Source organism: Aulostomus chinensis, chromosome 1 (genome assembly GCF_037954235.1).
Source record: "Aulostomus chinensis isolate RoL2024-O1b breed Wild chromosome 1, RoL_Achi_v1.0, whole genome shotgun sequence".
In the NCBI taxonomy this organism is placed as follows: Eukaryota; Metazoa; Chordata; class Actinopteri; order Syngnathiformes; family Aulostomidae; genus Aulostomus; species Aulostomus chinensis.
This window is the reverse complement of record NC_141320.1, coordinates 67806273-67827183: the sequence shown is the minus strand read 5'-3', so window position 1 is coordinate 67827183 and position 20911 is coordinate 67806273. Positions and strand designations below refer to the sequence as shown.

Sequence of the window (20911 nt, the reverse complement as noted above, 5' to 3'; positions counted from 1 at the left end):
GGGGACTCACCTGCTCTCTCATGACAAACACCTGCTGTAACGTCACACATGTGGAGGTGGTGCACCCCCTGCTGGTCTGGCATGGGCATACATGTATTTGTGCTGTCACAGACTCCCTTCACTTACCGTTAACAGTTTATTTGACACGTTCTCTTGTGAACACAAAAAATGATTCAGACATGTTTCTTTACTCTTTATTGTTTCACTTAAATAAATGTTCTTTGGCCCCCAAACACTCAAATACAGAAACCTCCTCCCTCTCCACCTCCCCTATTCCCGTTTTCCATTTGAAAGTGTCTCATACGTTCATGTTCCTGTATTCCTGTCTTGTGTTCTTCAAGCATTCCAACTTCATCAGTTCCACCGGCTGCTGCTTTGACATTAGATTAGGGGCTGGAACATTTGTCAAGACAGTTCAAATCAAAATCACTGAATTCACATCAACATGACAGTTGTCATGACAACAGAACCTTATCCTTATTGTTCTAATATTAAACATCAGCATTACTATTGTTACAAATTCATCAAAATCAATCGGGTCAATAACAGAAACAAAAAATGTTTCCACAATGTTCTGGGATGCCTGTTTGTTCTCTTATCATGATGGTTCAAGTTCTATAGGGGAACAGTCTTTGGCAGACTTTCAGAGTATTCAGGATGTTCTGGGATGTTTAGGGAACATATTGAAGGGGAGTAGAGAAACGTTCCCGACATCCTCCTGGAGAAACATTCTAATAATGTTGCCTAAAGTTGTTCTGGGAGGGTGCTACAAGAACCTGTATGGAACCAAAAATGAAAAATACTGGTTGGTTCTTTACAGGTTCCTGTAATCTCACTATATATTCTACCAATGTTCCTGAATGTTACTTAAATGACCACTAAATAACACCCTCCAGAACCTTACAGGCTGATGTTCTTTACATCTGCAGGCCATTCTCAGACCACGTTGGGAATGTACCATTTGTATTTCGGGAGTTTTGTTGATGTAACAACCCTACAGAGAATGTTTTCCTCATGGTGTTCTCATGTGACCATAAAGGAAATAAAACAGGAAGTTTAAAGAGCATTCCCGAAGTTCTTTAAATGTTCTCCTTTGTGGGCATGTCCCATCTGACAAGTTAGTGTAGCTACTTACAACTATGTTTAGAACTCTCAGCTGCAGCTGTCAGGACAGTTCCATCCAGGGTGAGGAGGCGGAACAACATCATCATGGTTCTGTGTTTGTTCCACAGGGTCTTCTGTCACTGTGGATCAGATCTCCAACAGCACCCGCCTCGGTTCACTCATTCCTACTGGCTCTTCGTCAACCTCTTCCTCCCCTTCCCCTTCAAAGATGGCCGTCATGGGGGTGGCGAGGAAGCGGCAGCGAGCAGCAAGGCGTCGACTGGCAGACAATGGCGGAGTGAGAGAGCGACGTCGCACAGAGGAGAGGTAGAGAAGGGGAGAGGTGGAGGTGAAGAGGAGCTGAGTGGGAGACAGTGGTCCATGAGGTGTCATGTTGGTGCTGGCATCTGGAGGATCTGAGACTTGAGGGTGGCACCGTTCTGGCTGGAAGACGGTGGCAGGTGGTGCGGCAACAATGTGCAGGCGCTCAACGGCTGAGATCCGATAGGACCAATCAGAGTGACTGGCTTTCCTCAGCAGGAGAGCCTTGAAGCTATTGCATGCCCCCGACCTTTGACCTCTGAGGGTTGAGGGTGGTGTGGGACGCAGCAGGAAGTCAGCTGAGGGTGCCGAGGTGGTACGAACTACAGAGTCCCTTCGTCCAAACATCTTCCTCTTTGACCTGCAGGAGGAACACAGCGAGGAAATTAGCATGGCATCTAATGATAGGTGGAGGAACCTCACTAGCAAGGGAGCATACTAGGGAACAAGTAGACAAGGCAGGATCTAGGAAAGGAAAGAGTTAATATGTGAAGTTGAAGGCACACAAAGGAGACGCTAACTTCCTTAGCATTAGCAGAAGCTGCTCCATTAGGAGGCAGCACCTGTGCCTGCGTGGGTTCTCTCTGGTACTCCAGCTTCCTCCACAGTCCAAAGACATCAAGAGGGACCAGGTTAATCTAGACTCTAAATTGACCGTAGGCGTGGCTGGGAGAGCCAATGGTTGTCTGTCTCTATGTGTTGGTCCTGACATGGACTGGTGACCTGTCCAGGGGGAAGGCTGCTGGGATAGGCTTCACCCCCACCACCCTGAACAGGAGAAGAGGGGGAACATGGATGGAGGATGATGGAGGGATGGATGAAGGGATGGATGGACGGATGCTCCATGAGGATAAATTCATCATTGCCTCTTCAAAGACAAAGTGGGATTACAACGTGAGACAGGGAGGTTCTAAAGACTGCTGCACACCAGGAAGTCAGGGATGATCGGGAGAAAAGGGAAGGACCTAACAAGGCTTGCTGGTCTGGTTGATCCAGAATCAGTTACCTGCTGCCACACTCCACCTCTCAGGCATATCATGCTGTGCCCTCCCATACTGCACTGCACCACAGAGGCAGGGGGAGGAGTCATGGAGACATGAGAATCAATGGCATGTGAAAAAATGCCGTGTATTGTGTTAGTGCTCCTACCTGTGGATGATGGCAAACAGGTCTGCGGTGGTTCGCGGCCGGCCTGAAGCGAACATCTGCTCTGCTGACACACTAACAAACAGGTGGGCTGCAACACACCAACAACAGCTGTTGAGCTTGGACCCACAGACCCTAAACAGGCCCTAGACCCCTAGAACCTCAGACCCCCAGACAGTTAGACCACAGACTCTAGACCCACGGACCCTAGACAGGCCCTAGACCCCAAGAACCTCACACCCCCAGACAGTTAGACTACAGACTCTAGACCCAAGGACCCTAGACAGGTCATAGACCCCCGACTCACCATCCAAAGGTTGTTCAGCCCCCTCCCTGTTGGCCCCCTCGCCACTAACTTCCTCCTCCTTTTCCTCCCCTGGTTCCTGTATCAGGAGGTCCGGCAGTCGCTCCTCATCCAGCAGACTCTCACTGGACAACTCCCTGCTCAGGGAGCAGCTGTCATGGTTCCCAACATCTTCTTCATCACCAGAGGAAGATGAAGACGATGATGAGGATAATGAGGATGAAGAGGATGAAGAAGGGGAGGGCACTGAATAAGATGACATCATCAGCAGGTGTCTGCTTGCCCTCCTCTTCCTCTTTTTCTTCTTCTTTGCTTTGTCTTGTTTTGCCATTTTCTTTTTTTGGTCTTCTTCCTCATCCTCAGCCAGGGATGACCTCACCGTCCTCCCAGGAAGCCTAGTCCTGGTGGTCTGGCAGCAAAGGTCTGCTGCCCTGGTCTGGATCCCCACGATGCTTGGGGGGCTTCTGCTTGCCCCTCCTGAACCCGGCAGTCTAGCGGTCCTCTGTGACATCAGATCTGGCTTCTTGTGTAAAATTGGTGGCTTTGGCCTTAGTGGAGAGATTGCAGGTGAGTGTGTGATGGTGTCAGCAGGTTTTGGATAAACTGATGTGCAGGACGGATCAGGGGGCAGCTTTGATTGGCTGACAGAGGGAGGAGAAGGTGCTGTAATGAGGCTGCTGCTTCCCCACCCAGCTTGCCTGGCCCCAAGGGACACCTGACCCAGAATGCAAAGATCCGGTTTCTTTGGTAGAACTGGCTTCTCTGAGGGGTGGAACTTCGGTGCCTCATTGGAATTCTGATCTGGATTCTTAATAATGGCTGGATCTCTGTGCTCTGATGGCTCTGTCCAAGAGTCTGTCCTGCAAACGTCCTCTGAGTGTCTCTGTGACTCTGAGGGTGCTGAGGTTAGCTCACCATCCAATAGCACTTGATATGTGACAGGTTGTTCCAGACATGATGCTTTCATTATTTTGTTTATGTGTTTCTTGTAAGTCCTGTTGTGCATTTGGACCCAAGGATGAGCAGCCGACACGCCTGAGTCTGCCCCTGTCTCATTGTTTAGCTGAGGACAGGGGCATCTCTGGCTTGCTGAGCTAGCAACTATGAGGCTTCGATGCTGTGTGAATGACTGATCATTCACCTCATGATTATTGAACTCAAGTCCAAGTTGTTGTACCCCCGTGTTGCTACAAGGGTTAGCATTAGCACTAGCTATGTTAGCTTCACTGCAACTGAGGGTAGCATCTTGAGCTAGCATTGGATTTAGGCTATCAAGATGAGCTTTGCTGTTTGGTTGATTAGCATTATTAGCTCCAGCAGGACCAACATGTCTCTGGACTGCAGCAGATGTAGCGGTGGCTAAAGTGGTACTAGTGGGTGGGGCTTCTTGGTTTTTGACAGAGCGAAGCTTAACGGTCTGCAGAACCTGAGCAGTGATGAGTGGTGAGGGGGGTGTGGCCACTTTAACATGGTGGTTTGGAAACTTCAGAAGTTTGGCAGTGGCTGTTGTGACAGAAGGAAGAGGAGGAGAGGGCAGAGGAGGAGGAAGGGGGAGGAGCTCTGACAGGGGAGAAGCGACCATGGGAGGAGGGACGTAGGTTGTTGACTTGCGGATGGCGTAGGAGTAGGGGGGTGGAGGGGGCCGGGTTGGGAGCAATGAAGTTGGGAAAGAAGGATGAGTAGTAAGAAGAGATGGAGGAGGGAGAAGAGGAGGAGGAAGAGGCTGGTATGGGAGCGATGAAGGTGGGAGAGGAGAAGGAGGAGGAGAAGGAGGAGGAGAAGGGGGCCAATATGGGAGGGATGATGATGAGAAAGGAGGAGGGGGAGGGGGCTGGGATAGGGGCGATGGAGGTGGGAGAGGAGGAGGAGGGGGCCGGTATGGGAGAGATGATGGTGGGAGAGGAGGAGGGGGAGGGGGCTGGGATAGGGGCGATGGAGGTGGGAGAGGAGGAGGAGGAGGGGGCCGGTATGGGAGAGATGATGGTGGGAGAGGAGGAGGGGGAGGGGGCTGGGATAGGGGCGATGGAGGTGGGAGAGGAGGAGGAGGAGGAGGGGGCCGGTATGGGAGAGATGATGGTGGGAGAGGGGGAGGAGGAGGAGGAGGGGGCTGGTATGAGAGAGATGGTGGTGGGAGAGAGGAGTGAGTGGGAGGCAGATGACAGGACGACTGTGGTGGGAGAAGAGGAGGATGTATGATGGATGAGTCAGAGGAGGTGCAGGAGGAGAGCGAGGAGGTTGAGGAGAACGAGGACGAGAGGGAAGAGAATAGTGACGACTTCCTCTCTGGCACCGGTGGCTTCGGTCTCCTGTCACCATAGCTCCTCCCCCTCCTGGTCAGAGAGGAGAGTGTGGGAGACAGCGGGGGGAGGGGAAAGGCTTCTGGGCTGGCAGTGTGGGGGGAGGTGGTGCTGAGGGGGGAGGAGATGGGTGTTCCGAGGGTGGGTGTGTTCGATTGGCTGGAGTAGCCGCTAGAGGGTGAAGGTAGGCGATCAAGCTCCACCGTGGAAACGGTGCCGGTCTCCTCCAGAGATCCAGGGGTGTGGCAGGGGGTGTGGCCTAAGCTTGATGGGTGGTGCTCAGGCGATGGCGGCTCGGTGCTCAGAGGTGTGAAGGTAGTGATGGTGCCACAGGTGAAGCTGGTCTGGTGCTGCTTGGTTTTGGCGCGGGGAACCCAGGGGTCGTGGAAGGTCATGTGGGAGGAGGGGGTGGGGTTCTGCGGGGTGCTGCGTTTCAGGCGGGGACTAGAGGACGCCTGCAATGACTTGCTCCGGCCCACCCTCCGTTTGAGGGAGTCTGACCTCAGTGGCGGCTGAGGCGGGTGTTTGGACTTGCGAAGGGAGAAGCTGCAGGTGGACGAAGACGTGCTGGACTTCCTTTTGGCCGGAGAGGTGGTTGATGACGATGAGTCCATATGAGACAGAGACGAGTCGGCGGAGGAGACGAGGGTGTCACAGTCGGATGTCCAGTCAGCATCAGTCTGGCGGTGCTGTGTTCTCGGAGAGAGCGGCCGGGAGCTCCACCTCTCGCCATTGTCATGGCAGCAGTAGTCGTCCAGAGTCTGATAGCTGAACTGAGACTCAGAGTCTGTAATGGAGGAGGAGGAGAGGTAGTGGGCGGAGCTTGACCCACTGGGGCAAAACCATTCTGAGTACTGGGCACAGCTGGGGCTGGTGGGAAGAGATGTGGAGCCAGGAAGTGGAGGTGTGACTCTGGGGTCAAAAGGCAGCAGGGGCTGAAGGTCACTGGGGAAAACCTGAAGAGGAAAACAGGAAGTTAGTTGTTGTTGTCATGACCTGGACACACGTGCCAGCGAGTCTTCCTGAGCTGACCTGGCAGCAGGACTCAGAAGAGCCAAGCATCCTGAAAGGGACGCCATTACAGCTGCCATCTGAGTTGAGGGAGGAGGAGTTAGTGGCTGGGCAGGGGAAGCTGGAGCCCTCTGGGGGGGAGTGGTCAACTTGTGAAGGGGAGGAAAGAGATGCCATGAGGCTGGAAATCCCCTCTCCTCTCGGGGCCTGGATCCTTCTCACCAACAACTGGCCATCCTTTCTAGCTCCTCCAATCTCCTGGCTGGAGGGGGCGGGGTGACGAATAATGGCAAAGTGACCAGGACGCTGGGGCGGAGCTAGACAGAGAAGGAGGACAAATACTTTAGAATGAAAGAGGTGATGACGTCACCGATTACTGGGAGGGGCTATGAGAGGGGGCAGCTGATACCCGGCTTCTTGATGACTTGATCAGGTACCCCAGAGACGGTCTTGCGACGGCTCAGGTTTTGAGGTCGCCAAGACAACAAGTCAGTGCTGCACGCCACCTTTCTGAAACTGGCCTGGCGATCAAAACTCTCCCCTGAAGTTTACAAAAACAGAGCAATTAATCAAACACAAGCCAAGTCTCCCACCTCAGTCTGAGTTCAGAATCTAGTCCAATCCCACATCCCGAGTCCACATCAGGAGTTCATGTCAAATCTCAGTCCTGAGTTCAAGGTGGATTTCATGGTAATTTCATGCCGAGTCCTGACCTGTCACGTAGATCGAGTCTTGGCCTGTCACATAGATCGAGTCCTGACCAGTCACGTAGATCGAGTCCTGACCTATCAAGTAGATCAAGGGCTAACCTTTTGAGTCCTGACCTGTCACATAGATCGAGTCCTGACCAGTCACGTAGATCGAGTCCTGACCTATCACGTAGATCAAGGGCTAACCTTTCGAGTCCTGACCTGTCACATAGATCGAGTCTTAACCTTTCGAGTCCTGACCAGTCACGTAGATCGAGTCCTGACCTATCAAGTAGATCAAGGGCTAACCTTTTGAGTCCTGACCTGTCACATAGATCGAGTCCTGACCAGTCACGTAGATCGAGTCCTGACCTATCACGTAGATCAAGGGCTAACCTTTCGAGTCCTGACCTGTCACATAGATCGAGTCTTAACCTTTCGAGTCCTGACCTGTCACGTAGATTGAGTCCTAACCTTTCGAGTCCTGACCTGTCACGTAGATCGAGTCCTGGCTTTTCGAGTCCTGACCTGTCACATAGATCGAGTCCTGACCTTTCGAGTCCTGACCTGTCACATAGATCGAGTCCTGACCAGTCACGTAGATCGAGTCCTGACCTATCATGTAGATCAAGGGCTAACCTTTCGAGTCCTGACCTGTCACATAGATCGAGTCTTAACCTTTCGAGTCCTGACCTGTCACGTAGATCGAGTCCTAACCTTTCGAGTCCTGACCTGTCACGTAGATCGAGTCTTGGCCTGTCACATAGATCGAGTCCTGACCAGTCACGTAGATCAAGGGCTAACCTTTCGAGTCCTGACCTGTGACGTAGATCGAGTCTTAACCTTTCGAGTCCTGACCTGTCACGTAGATCGAGTCCTAACCTTTCGAGTCCTGACCTGTCACGGAGATCGAGTCCTGGCTTTTCGAGTCCTGACCTGTCACATAGATCGAGTCCTGACCTTTCGAGTCCTGACCTGTCACGTAGATCGAGTCCTGGCTTTTCGAGTCCTGACCTGTCACGTTGATGGGAACTATGTCAGCTGCAACCGCCTCTGCCTGCTGCCTCATCTTCTCCTCTGGTGTTGGGAGGCGGGCCGTCGACTCCATCGTCATGGTGCCCGCGGGTTCACAGGCAAGGAGGGTGTTCCAGTCGGAGGTGAGACCGACGGGGCTCAGGACGAGCGGGGTCAGAGGTCGCGGGTTGCTCAGGATGAACTGTTCCTCTTCATCTGAGGAGGCTGAGGACTGAGGTCACACAAAGGATCATCAGTTACGTCGAGTCGAGTCAAATCAAGGCAGGTGGGGTCGAACTACACACCTAGTTGACCTGCAGCTGCGAGGAGGTCAAGTCTCACTAGTTTAACCCCAGTATGAGTCCAGGTTTAATTCCAGGTACCCCTCAAGTTAACCCCATCCTGCCTGAATCAACTTCACCCCACAGAGACTGGTGGAATCTAGTCCAGGATGCTAGTCTAGTTGGTTTTAGCTGGTTCTAGTCTAGTCTGAGACCCAGGTTTACCTTCCTCCTCCGAACTGAAAACCTGAAACAAACTGAGAAGCACGACTGGGACAGGAAGTCCAAGAGGTGGGACTTCTGAGAGGACGAGAGCAGACAGAAGGATTGAAAGAAGAAATCAATCAGAAAGACGGTCAAGGATAAAAGGACTCAGTAACTCTGTTTGATCAGCAGGTGGCAGCAGACCAAATGCAGCCAGAGTTCTTTTGGGTAAAATCCCAGGTTGTTATTGTCAGTTTGTTATTCGTTTTTTAATTTTTTTCCAAGTTACTAAACATATTTGTTCCCAACAAAGTCACTCATGTCCTACAATAATATGAGAAAATGTCCTGAATATTTTCAACAAGCGTCCTGGAAAGTAGCAACACAACGAAACAAACTTTTTAAAAAGTAACTTCAGTGAAAGACTAAAACTTGTCATATTTGTTTGGGATACTAGTAGGAAGTCCAGATTCTCCATTTTATTTTGGCAGACTAAAGATAAAAATGTGGAAAACAAATGAAGTATTTTTACTCAGTTACTGTCCTCCCCGAGTGGAAGGATGAAGGAAAACTGTCCATGAAGCTAGCAGGTCCAGGCTTTACCACTGATTGTCTTAATGCCACTAACCATCCTCCTGCTTTTGTCCTTCCAGCGTCTCGCCATGCTGCCTCCTGATTGGTCGAGACCTGGGGATGGGCTTGAGGCGGAGCTGGGGCAGCCAGGTTGCGAGGTTGCGGATGTGCTGCGGCCATGTTGAGTTGGCCCGCTACATGCTACATACACAGGACACAAGACATGTTACAGAGCCAGTCATCAATTAACCAATTATCAATTGATACCAGAACCCCAATTTGTGATCTCTGACCTTGGAGATCAGCTGTGCTGCTGGGGTGTCGTTTTCCAGGGATGAACAGGAGACCCTGCTGGGGTTTCTGGGTAGTGTAGTGAACAGACCACTTCCTGTCCCTGTCACCTGCTGGTGAGAGGAAGAATGAAGAATGTGATGAATGTATATAATGATGACCAGTACTCCTCAAGGTGACCTCTCACACACACACACACACACACACACACCTACACACCGACACACACACACATACACATCCTTGTACTTATATCTTTGTGAGGACACTCATTGACGTAATACATTCCCTAGCCCCTCCCCCTAACCCGAACCATCTCAACTGACTGCCTGACCCTAACATGAACCTGATTCTAACCTTGACCCTAAAACCAAGTCTCGAACTTGAAACGGCTCTTTGAAGATGTGAGGACCGGCTAAAATGTCCTCACTCTGTTGGTAAAATATGTATTCTAGTCCTCACTATGTAGCAAGTACTAACACACACACACACACACACACACACACACACACACACACAGTACCAAAGGGCTTTTATTCTGAAGGAGCAGCAGATGTAAGTCAGTCTAGAAAAAAGATCAAAATGGTCCTTGCAGTGTCCTTGAAAAGTGGAAGAGGGCCTTTCCTGGCTGGGAGGGTCCTTGGTGAGGTCACTGAAAGGGGCCATTAAGCAGACTTACATGAGCCTTGAGGAGATTACAGGGTCCTTGAGGAGATTCTAACCCCCTGGACCCCTATCCCCTGGACGCTCAAGAGGTTGCTCCAGGAATCCCTCTGGATCCTGGATGGTGACATAAGTACTGAGACTTAAGTGGTACTGGGGCAGGTCCTCAGAGTGGCTCACTGGGTCCTTGGGTACCAGGGTTTTTGAAGAGACCTCAAGAAGTGCCTAAGTTCTTCCTGGAGACTGATATTGAAGAGTCTTTGACGGTCCCTGAACCACTACCTTAGTCCAAGACCTGCCCAGTAGACCTGCATCACCGGGGTTACACTCTGTCCATGAGGCACTGGTTCCACTAACAACTGGTGAGCGTGTAGGACGGTTCTGTAGAAAGACCCAAGGTTCAGGAAAGCACAAACAGAATTCTGGTGGGAAAAGATACTTTTGAGGTTCTTTAATCAGGTTCCAAGGGTCCTTGAGGAGGTCCCAGGAGTCCTTGAGGAGGTCCCAGGAGTCCTTGAGGACATCACCTGTACTCTTGCTTGGTAAGCAGCTGAAGATTACACCTGCAGCTCTGTCGAAACACTGGAGGACTTTAATCCTCACACAGCCAATCAGAGAGCAGAGTTTGATGAGGTCATCTGTTGCAAACTAAGTGATGCTGTCCGAGCGTCCTCAACACGCCGCATCCAAACATGTACGGACGCCGATGCACTCACCTGGGTTCTTACTGAGATATCGGAGGATGGATTTGATCGCAGTTCCAATCAGCACCATGACGAAAAGCACACACACACGCACGCACGCACACACACACACACGTGCTCACACTCCTGAGGCTGCAGCAGCAATGCAGCTGGAGTCACTGCGACGCCGCTCTCCTTACACACCTCTCTCTCCTTTCAGTGTCGCTCGCCCTTTATCTCATTCACACATACACACACACTCGCAGGCTTGCAGCACACACACACACACAGACACGGACACACACACACGCCCTTCATGTGTGTTGGCAAGTAATGAAGGTTACTCACAAATGCTGTGTCAACAAACACACACACACGCTTTCATCAAAAAAGTACTGTTTCCTGTGTGTGTTCGTCTCATATCCTCCATGTTCTGTGTGTGTTTGTGTGTGTGTGTTTGTTGTGTGTGTTTGTGTGTGTGTGTTTGTGTGTTCGTCTCATATCCTCCATGTTCTGTGTGTTTGTGTGTTTGTGTGTTCGTCTCATATCCTCCATGTTCTGTGTGTGTTTGTGTGTGTGTGTTTGTGTGTTCGTCTCATATCCTCCATGTTCTGTGTGTGTGTGTGTTTGTGTGTGTGTTTGTGTGTTCGTCTCATATCCTCCATGATCTGTGTGTGTGTTTGTGTGTTCGTCTCATACCCTCCATGTTCTGTGTGTGTTTGTGTGTGTGTGTTTGTGTGTTCGTCTCATATCCTCCATGTTCTGTGTGTGTGTGTTTGTGTGTTCGTCTCATATCCTCCATGTTCTGTGTGTGTGTGTGTTTGTGTGTGTGTTTGTGTGTTCGTCTCATATCCTCCATGTTCTGTGTGTGTGTGTTTGTGTGTGTGTTTGTGTGTTCGTCTCATATCCTCCATGATCCGTGTGTTTGTGTGTTCGTCTGTTCGTCTCATATCCTCCATGTTCTGTGTGTGTGTTTGTGTGTGTGTGTTCGTCTGTTCGTCTCATACCCTCCATGTTCTGTGTGTGTTTGTGTGTTCGTCTCATATCCTCCATGTTCAGTGTGTGTGTTTGTGTGTGTGTGTGTGTGTTCGTCTCATATCCTCCATGTTCTGTGTGTGTTTGTGTGTGTGTGTTTGTGTGTTCGTCTCATATCCTCCATGTTCTGTGTGTGTGTTTGTGTGTGTGTGTTTGTGTGTTCGTCTCATATCCTCCATGTTCTGTGTGTGTGTGTTTGTGTGTGTGTGTTTGTGTGTTCGTCTCATATCCTCCATGTTCTGTGTGTGTTTGTGTGTGTGTGTTTGTGTGTTCGTCTCATATCCTCCATGTTCTGTGTGTGTGTGTTTGTGTGTGTGTTTGTGTGTTCGTCTCATATCCTCCATGTTCTGTGTGTGTGTGTGTGTTTGTGTGTGTGTTTGTGTGTTCGTCTCATATCCTCCATGATCCGTGTGTTTGTGTGTGTGTTTGTGTGTGTGTTTGTGTGTTCGTCTCATATCCTCCATGATCCGTGTGTTTGTGTGTGTGTGTGTGTGTGTTCGTCTCATATCCTCCATGTTCTGTGTGTGTGTTTGTGTGTGTGTGTTCGTCTCATATCCTCCATGTTCTGTGTGTGTTTGTGTGTGTGTGTGTGTGTGTGTTCGTCTCATATCCTCCATGTTCTGTGTGTGTTTGTGTGTTCGTCTCATATCCTCCATGTTCAGTGTGTGTGTTTGTGTGTGTGTGTGTGTGTTCGTCTCATATCCTCCATGTTCTGTGTGTGTGTGTGTGTGTGTGTGTGTGTGTTCGTCTCATATCCTCCATGTTCTGTGTGTGTGTGTGTGTGTGTGTTCGTCTCATATCCTCCATGTTCTGTGTGTGTGTGTGTGTTCGTCTCATATCCTCCATGTTCTGTGTGTGTTTGTGTGTGTGTGTGTTCGTCTCATATCCTCCATGTTCAGTGTGTGTGTTTGTGTGTGTGTGTTTGTGTGTTCGTCTCATATCCTCCATGTTCTGTGTGTGTGTGTGTATTTGTGTGTGTGTGTGTGTTCGTCTCATATCCTCCATGTTCTGTGTGTATTTGTGTGTGTGTTTGTGTGTGTGTGTTTGTCTGTTCGTCTCATATCCTCCATGTTCTGTGTGTGTGTGTGTGTGTGTGTGTGTGTTCGTCTCATATCCTCCATGTTCTGTGTGTGTGTGTGTTTTCGTCTCATATCCTCCATGTTCTGTGTGTGTGTATTTGTGTGTGTGTGTGTGTGTTCGTCTCATACCCTCCATGTTCTGTGTGTGTGTGTGTGTGTTCGTCTCATATCCTTCATGTTCTGTGTGTGTGTGTGTGTGTGTTCGTCTCATATCCTCCATGTTCTGTGTGTGTGTGTGTGTGTGTTCGTCTCATATCCTCCATGTTCTGTGTGTGTGTGTGTTTTCGTCTCATATCCTCCATGTTCTGTGTGTGTGTATTTGTGTGTGTGTGTGTGTGTTCTTCTCATACCCTCCATGTTCTGTGTGTGTGTGTGTGTGTTCGTCTCATATCCTCCATGTTCTGTGTGTGTGTGTGTGTGTGTGTGTTCGTCTCATACCCTCCATGTTCTGTGTGTGTGTGTGTGTGTGTGTTCGTCTCATACCCTCCATGTTCTGTGTGTGTGTGTGTGTGTGTGTTCGTCTCATACCCTCCATGTTCTGTGTGTGTGTGTGTGTGTGTGTTCGTCTCATACCCTCCATGTTCTGTGTGTGTGTGTGTGTGTGTGTGTGTGTTTGTCTCAACCCTCCATGTTCTGTGTGTGTGTGTGTGTGTGTGTTCGTCTCATATCCTCCATGTTCTGTGTGTGTGTGTGTGTGTGTGTTCGTCTCATACCCTCCATGTTCTGTGTGTGTGTGTGTGTGTGTTCGTCTCACATCCTCCATGTTCTGTGTGTGTGTGTGTGTGTGTTCGTCTCATACCCTCCATGTTCTGTGTGTGTGTGTGTGTGTGTGTGTGTGTGTGTTCGTCTCATATCCTCCATGTTCTGTGTGTGTGTGTGTGTGTGTGTTCGTCTCATACCCTCCATGTTCTGTGTGTGTGTGTGTGTGTGTGTGTGTTCGTCTCATACCCTCCATGTTCTGTGTGTGTGTGTGTGTGTTCGTCTCATACCCTCCATGTTCTGTGTGTGTGTGTGTGTGTGTTCGTCTCATACCCTCCATGTTCTGTGTGTGTGTGTGTGTGTGTTCGTCTCATACCCTCCATGTTCTGTGTGTGTGTGTGTGTGTGTGTGTGTTCGTCTCATACCCTCCATGTTCTGTGTGTGCGTGTGTGTGTGTGTGTTCGTCTCATACCCTCCATGTTCTGTGTGTGTGTGTGTGTGTGTGTGTGTTCGTCTCATACCCTCCATGTTCTGTGTGTGTGTGTGTGTGTTCGTCTCATACCCTCCATGTTCTGTGTGTGTGTGTGTGTGTGTTCGTCTCATACCCTCCATGTTCTGTGTGTGTGTGTGTGTGTGTTCGTCTCATACCCTCCATGTTCTGTGTGTGTGTGTTTGTCTCATATCCTCCATGTTCTGTGTGTGTGTGTGTGTGTGTGTGTGTTCGTCTCATACCCTCCATGTTCTGTGTGTGCGTGTGTGTGTGTGTGTTCGTCTCATACCCTCCATGTTCTGTGTGTGTATTTGTGTGTGTGTGTGTGTGTTCGTCTCATATCCTCCATGTTCTGTGTGTGTGTGTGTGTGTGTTCGTCTCATATCCTCCATGTTCTGTGTGTGTGTGTGTGTGTGTGTGTGTTCGTCTCATATCCTCCATGTTCTGTGTGTGTGTGTGTGTGTGTGTGTGTGTGTGTTCGTCTCATATCCTCCATGTTCTGTGTGTGTGTGTGTGTGTGTGTGTGTGTTCGTCTCATATCCTCCATGTTCTGTGTGTGTGTGTGTGTGTGTGTGTGTGTTCGTCTCATATCCTCCATGTTCTGTGTGTGTGTGTGTGTGTGTGTGTTCGTCTCATACCCTCCATGTTCTGTGTGTGTGTGTGTGTGTGTGTGTTCGTCTCATACCCTCCATGTTCTGTGCCCAACTCCCTCATCTGCTATGTGTAATAAATCTGAGTGGAGGGTTGAGAGGGGGGTCGCTGCGACTCAGGTGACACGACGTGCTGACTTTCAACCACAGAACATTCAGAACTGGTCTGTTTAACATCACCTCTGTTCCTGATAATGCAGAAAACAGTTGCTAAGCAAGCCAGCGGTCAAGGCAGTGAAGCTAGCCAATAGCTAAGGTGGCCAAGTTAGTCAGTGACGTTCTAGCCAGCGGCTAAGCTAGCTGTAGTCACTGATGCTAACAGATGATCTGTGTCCTCTCCTTCAGGTTTGTAAAGCATTTACTGGGTTGACAATAGAAAAAAAGAAAAATAATAAAAAAGAGAGAGAGATGCGCTGGTGTTGAGAGGAGCTTATGATGATGATGATGATGACACCTTCATCACCTCCAGGGTCTAAATGGGCCAGTTCCAGTTCTGTAAGTGTGCCAGCTATGGGGGCCAGTGGAGCAGCTAATTACCCTGACAGCTTGTCTGTCTTCACCTCACTGCCTTTAATTAGTTTCAATAATTAGACAAAAGTGGGCCACGCTGAGTTACAACATTGGTGCATCTTTCCCACAGCAGCAGTGGCGGTCAAGAATGGCGGTCCGGTGTCTCTCACCTAACACAAACATATCAAATCAATAAATATAATTTTGTTTTATTAATTTGCTAATGTAGGCGGCCCGGTGGAGCAGTGGTCCTCCCTGTGGCCCCCAGCAAGAAGGTTGTGGGTGGAGCCCCGGCTGCAGCACGGGGTCTTTCTGGGTGAGTCTCCATGTTCTCCCTGTTCCTGCTGGGTTCTCTCTGGTACTCCAGCTTCCTCCACAGTCCAAAGACATCAAGAGGGACCAGGTTAATCCAGACTCTAAATTGACCGTAGGCGTGGCTGGGAGAGCCAATGGTTGTCTGTCTCTATGTGTTGGCCCTGCCATGGACTGGTGACCTGTCCAGGGGGAAGGCTGCTGGGATAGGCTCCACCCCCACCACCCTCAACAGGAGGAGATGGAGAACATGGAGGGAGGGATGATGGAGGGATGATGGATGGATGATGGAGGGATGGATGGATGGATTGATGGATGGATGGATGGAGGGATGGAGGGATTGATGGATGGATGGATGGAGGGATTGATGGATGGATGGATGGATGGATGGAGGGATTGATGGATGGATGGATTGATTTGCTAACCGTAAGCTGAAAGTCTTGGTGGTTTTCTGGTGACCCACTTCCTCAGCCACCCCCATGCTAGTGATCTTCCCCCAAAACCTCCACTGATCTCTGCAGCTCAAGCCCGCGGCGGCTGATCGGACTCACCGGGAATTGGTGACCAGATGTTAGATCGAGCTAATCCTCACGGTTGCTGTGGTAATGACACACCATCAATACAGGAATGTCTCTGATGATGAAGCTCATGCATTCTCAGTTCTTCTTTGATGTCATATTCATTTGATTACATTCATATTTGCATATTCACAGTCTGATGTTGATCTGGCTTTGATCTCTGACTTTGATCTTTTGTGAGCACAGCGGGCAAGTGAGGTGGGGTTTAACTGAGGCTAGCAGGTAAAGCTAACGGTTAGCAGCTGCTGTGTGGTAAAGCTTGTTCATCTCTCATTACAGGAATTAGCTGTTAGTGTAGCATATGGAGCTTCTTCTAATCCCTCAACCCACACACGCACACACACACACACACACACACACACACACACACACACACACACGATTAAGCACAAGTGAGATAATTCAGAGAGAATCAGCTGAGAACTGGTCACCAGAACCAGCAGCAAACTTGTGATCTAGGTCCTGTTCAGTCTATGACCCTCAAACCAGGCTTAATGGGAGCAAGCTAGCTTAGCATGAGAAGATCCAGCTCAGAGCAGCTGAGGTTACAAAGGAACTACGACTGGACAAAGGAGACAATTTAGGGCCAATTAAGTGGACAAACTGGACTGAATGGACCAACGGTGTTTGTCAGACAAACTGTGATTCTTCCTGAGGGCTTGTCAGGGCTAACCAGGGTCAATCTGGGCAAGATTATCATTATTATTATAATTACTATTATTATTATTATTATTATTATTATTATTATAAGGAGTAGTAGTAGTAGTGGTAGTAGAAGCAGTGGTAGTATTAGTAGTATTAAAATGTGACCAGAGTCCAAACCAAACCCAGAGTCATGGCACCCAAAACACCCAGAATTCTTAGCAGTGAGCAGTACCTCTTTGTAGAAGGGGTGTGGCCTGTGTGGCATCCTGCCTGGATCTCTGCCTTTGCCACCGTCTGAAGAAGGAGCAGTGGTGCCTCCTACTGGGTCGGTAGCGGTACTGGGGCGGCACATCCAGCTCCCTTAAGGCAGGTGCGCTGCTCAGAGGGGAGGGGCCAGGAAGGGTGTAGCCTGGACGAGGTTCTGGTGTAGGGGGGCACGAACTTGTTCTCCTCCGCTGGGCGAGGATGGGGCGGGGCAGCTGAAGACCGGGAAGGTTCTGTTTCCCGTGAGCCTGTGGGGGGAGAGAAGGGTGGATGTGGGGCTGCGGTTGGAGATGCTGGGGGTGGAGCCAGGGACCTGGATACTGAAGCTGACGTGGGAGGGGCTTCTTGTCATCTAAGGGTGCCCCAGGGTGGCCACCTGCATGAATACCCCAAACGGCGTTGTGGTGTTGGTGGATTCTGGCACTGAGCAGGCGGCGCCGCAGGCTGCCCTCTGTCTTGGGCTGCAGGGCAGCCATCTTGCGTGGAAGAAGCTCGTCTTGCTCCTCATCGGGATCTGTATTCCAGCAGCGAGATGCCCCACCAGGCCCCGCCCCTTCGCCTCCCAGACACTCCACATAGGAAATCATCCTCCACTTGACGGTTGATGAGTGATGACTCCAATGACTATTTCATCTTTTCACAAATAAACAAACCCTTTCATCTCAAAAGCCATTGCAAAAAGGCTCTCCTTCACAATAAAAGCTGAAACATCAAGAGAGCCTCACACCTTGGGAGTCTTCAGCTGCCCCCCCCCCCCATAAACACACACACAAATCTCAAATTTAAAAACAAAACAGGTTTTCACAATAAAAGCACTTAATAGTCCAGTTCACAGAAACTTCAGAAGAAAGCCCCAAAGACAAAAACATTCCAGCTCGTCTTCTGGAGCTTTTTGTCCGTCAATGACAAGAAGAATCGTTGAGTTGTTACCACGATGACCCAGGCACGTCTGCGGCGCCGACACCAGCACCGTGAGGAGTAAGCAGAGATGTGGCAGCGTTGCGTCTCTCCACCTCTAATCTACTAACAGGGATTATCCAGATCTGCAGATGGCAAGTGCGCGGCGTGTGTTTACCCCAACACATGTTGCTTGAGTCTCCATCAGCGCGTCCAACAGGACGTTTGGGTCACAGCAGCCGGTGGATGACGGCCCTGCTGTGACCTCTAACCTTCAAGCATGGATGTGAAGCAGGTTAGCTGAGCACAAACACTGGAAACAGGAGAGAACTGCGAGCCTCACTCTGTCCGCTACAATAAATTTAATCCCAGGGGTCAACGTGAGGTCCAGGGACCCTCGGGGGTCATGAAGAGGTCCTAAGCAAAATTAAGAAAGTTCAGTTCAATAAATCAGACATATTTAAAGTGTCGACATATCCTCATCCACAGAGACGCCTGGTGGGACACAAACACTCACCTCAAAATCTGAGCTGATGACAAATCAGGAGGCAGTTCACATGACCTCTGACTGACCTTTGACATTTGTTTAAACAGATGTTTCCAGCTCAGCTGATAGCAGCTTTTGTTCTGAAAAGGTAAAACTGTCTCTAAAAGGCCTCTCTCCTCCACCATCATCATCACCATCATCATCATCATCATCATCATCATCATCGTCATCATCATCATCATCATCACCATCATCACCATCATCATCATCATCATCATCACCATCATCATCATCACCATCATCATCATCATCATCATCATCATCATCATCACCATCATCATCATCATCATCATCATCACCATCATCACCACCATCATCATCACCATCATCATCATCATCACATCACCATCATCATCATCATCACCATCATCACCACCATCATCATCACCATCATCATCATCATCATCATCATCATCACCATCACCATCATCATCATCACCATCATCATCATCATCACCATCATCATCACCATCATCACCATCATCATCATCGTCATCATCATCATCACCATCATCACCATCATCATCATCATCACCGTCATCATCATCATCACCGTCATCATCATCATCATCATCGTCATCATCATCACCATCATCACCATCATCATCACCATCATCATCATCATCACCATCACCATCATCATCATCACCATCATCATCATCATCACCATCATCATCACCATCATCACCATCATCATCACCATCATCATCATCATCATCATCATCACCATCATCACCACCATCATCATCACCATCATCACCACCATCATCATCACCATCATCACCATCATCATCACCATCATCACCACCATCATCATCACCACCATCATCATCATCATCACCATCATCACCATCACCATCATCATCATCACCATCATCATCATCATCATCGTCATCATCATCATCATCATCATCGTCATCATCATCATCACCATCATCACCATCATCATCATCATCATCACCATCACCATCACCATCATCATCACAAGCTCCTCCTCTCTCACCTGTCAATCATCTCCACATCGCTCAACCAGCTGATGCTCCTCACTGAGTTTGTGAATGCAAGGAAAAGTTCAATCACAAAATCCTCCCCCATTGTCTCTCCCACACAATCACACTGACCAGGGGGCTGATGGGAGATGTAGTGTCATTCTCTTCAGCAGGTGTTTGTTTGTCCAGCCAGAAATAGCTTTATTAATCACCTTAGTGTCTCTCACACACACTGACCCATTTACTGAGTAGTAAATGGGTCACAACCAGAACTCTTCCACTGCTGCACCAAACGTGCACTGGCAGCTTCACTTTTGTAAATAAAAACAAACATGAAAAATAATCAATCACTGTAATTAACACTTATGAAATGATGTACTTGTTCAAGTAACTGAAGTATCTACTACTGCTATCCCTCCATGTTCTCCCTCTTATCCTGTTAAGGGTGGTGGGGGTGGAGCCTATCCCAGCAGCCTTCAGGTGAGAGGCGGGGTTCACCCTGGACGGGTCACCAGTGCTGCGTCCGAATTGCCAAGTACCAACCTTCGTCCTCCTCCTACAGCCTAAACACGGCGGCATCATTCAGACACCCTCGATTGGTGGTGAAGCACGACCTCTGCTGGCAGAGCACAGATACTGCAATTAGGTAGACAGCACCAACGAAAGCCCCACCTGCTGGCCTGACTGTGGTACTGCACTCCACTCTGAGCACCTTTCACTCATTCTCTATTATTAAGCACATGAACGCACCTTTAGTCATCAACCACTATAAATGTTGGTGTTCATCAGAATGGGAGACTGTTGGTGGCGCTAACTTGGCTTCAGGGTCCACAAGTTTTTAGGGGACGAAGAAGAAGTCCGCGGTGCATTGTGGGCCATAGGTTGCTCCATAGGATGCACCTGAACCGACCTACAATGTGGGCGTGTTTAGGCTGGAGTTTAGGTTGAGAAGTAGGTCGCTACTCACGCCAGGTGTGGTTTGGGACAGCCTCCGACCTGCTCTGAGACCTGCCATCAGACCTGCTTGGCTATTCGGACGCAGCACCAGTCCATGGCAGGGCCAACACACAGAGACAGACAACCATTGGCTCTCCCAGCCACGCCTACGGTCAATTTAGAGTCTGGATTAACCTGGTCCCTCTTGATGTCTTTGGACTGTGGAGGAAGCTGGAGTACCAGAGAGAACCCAGCAGGAACAGGGAGAACATGGAGACTCACCCAGAAAGACCCCGTGCTGCAGCCGGGGCTCCACCCACAACCTTCTTGCTGGGGGGCCACAGGGAGGACCACTGCTCCACCCACAACCTTCTTGCTGGGGGCCACAGTGAGGACCACTGCTCCACCCACAACCTTCTTGATGGGGGCCACAGGGAGGACCACTGCTCCACCCACAACCTTCTTGCTGGGGGCCACAGTGAGGACCACTGCTCCACCCACAACCTTCTTGCTGGGGGCCACAGGGAGGACCACTGCTCCACCCACAACCTTCTTGATGGGGGCCACAGGGAGGACCACTGCTCCACCCACAACCTTCTTGCTGGGGGCCACCGTGAGGACCACTGCTCCACCCACAACCTTCTTGATGGGGGCCACAGGGAGGACCCTTTGGTGAGGACCACTAACCCCCGCCCCAAC

General features: G+C 49.9%; 1 protein-coding gene across 1 annotated transcript; it reads right to left on the bottom strand.

Moving 5' to 3' along the window:
* Positions 1-187: 187 nt before the first annotated feature.
* nhsl1a (NHS-like 1a) lies at positions 188-19337 on the bottom strand. The gene is made up of 11 exons (XM_086202694.1): positions 19291-19337; positions 16812-18157; positions 9238-9348; positions 9000-9145; positions 8393-8467; positions 7887-8118; positions 6593-6724; positions 6205-6500; positions 2879-6128; positions 2575-2662; positions 188-1786 (listed from the first exon to the last, which is right to left on the bottom strand). The coding sequence occupies exons 2-11, from the start codon at positions 17428-17430 to the stop codon at positions 1252-1254; spliced, it is 5484 nt and encodes a 1827-aa protein (XP_086058820.1). The 5' UTR covers positions 17431-18157; positions 19291-19337; the 3' UTR covers positions 188-1251.
* Positions 19338-20911: the final 1574 nt, after the last annotated feature.

Coding starts and splice junctions, on each gene's coding strand:
- nhsl1a (XM_086202694.1), bottom strand. CDS start 17,430: ATGATTTCCTATGTGGAGTGTCTGGGAGGCGAAGGGGCGGGGCCTGGT. Junction 8,119..8,392: donor TTTCAGTTCGGAGGAGGAAG/GTAAACCTGGGT, acceptor GTGTGACCTCAG/TCCTCAGCCTCCTCAGATGA. Junction 6,725..7,886: donor AGTTCCCATCAACGTGACAG/GTCAGGACTCGA, acceptor TGTAAACTTCAG/GGGAGAGTTTTGATCGCCAG.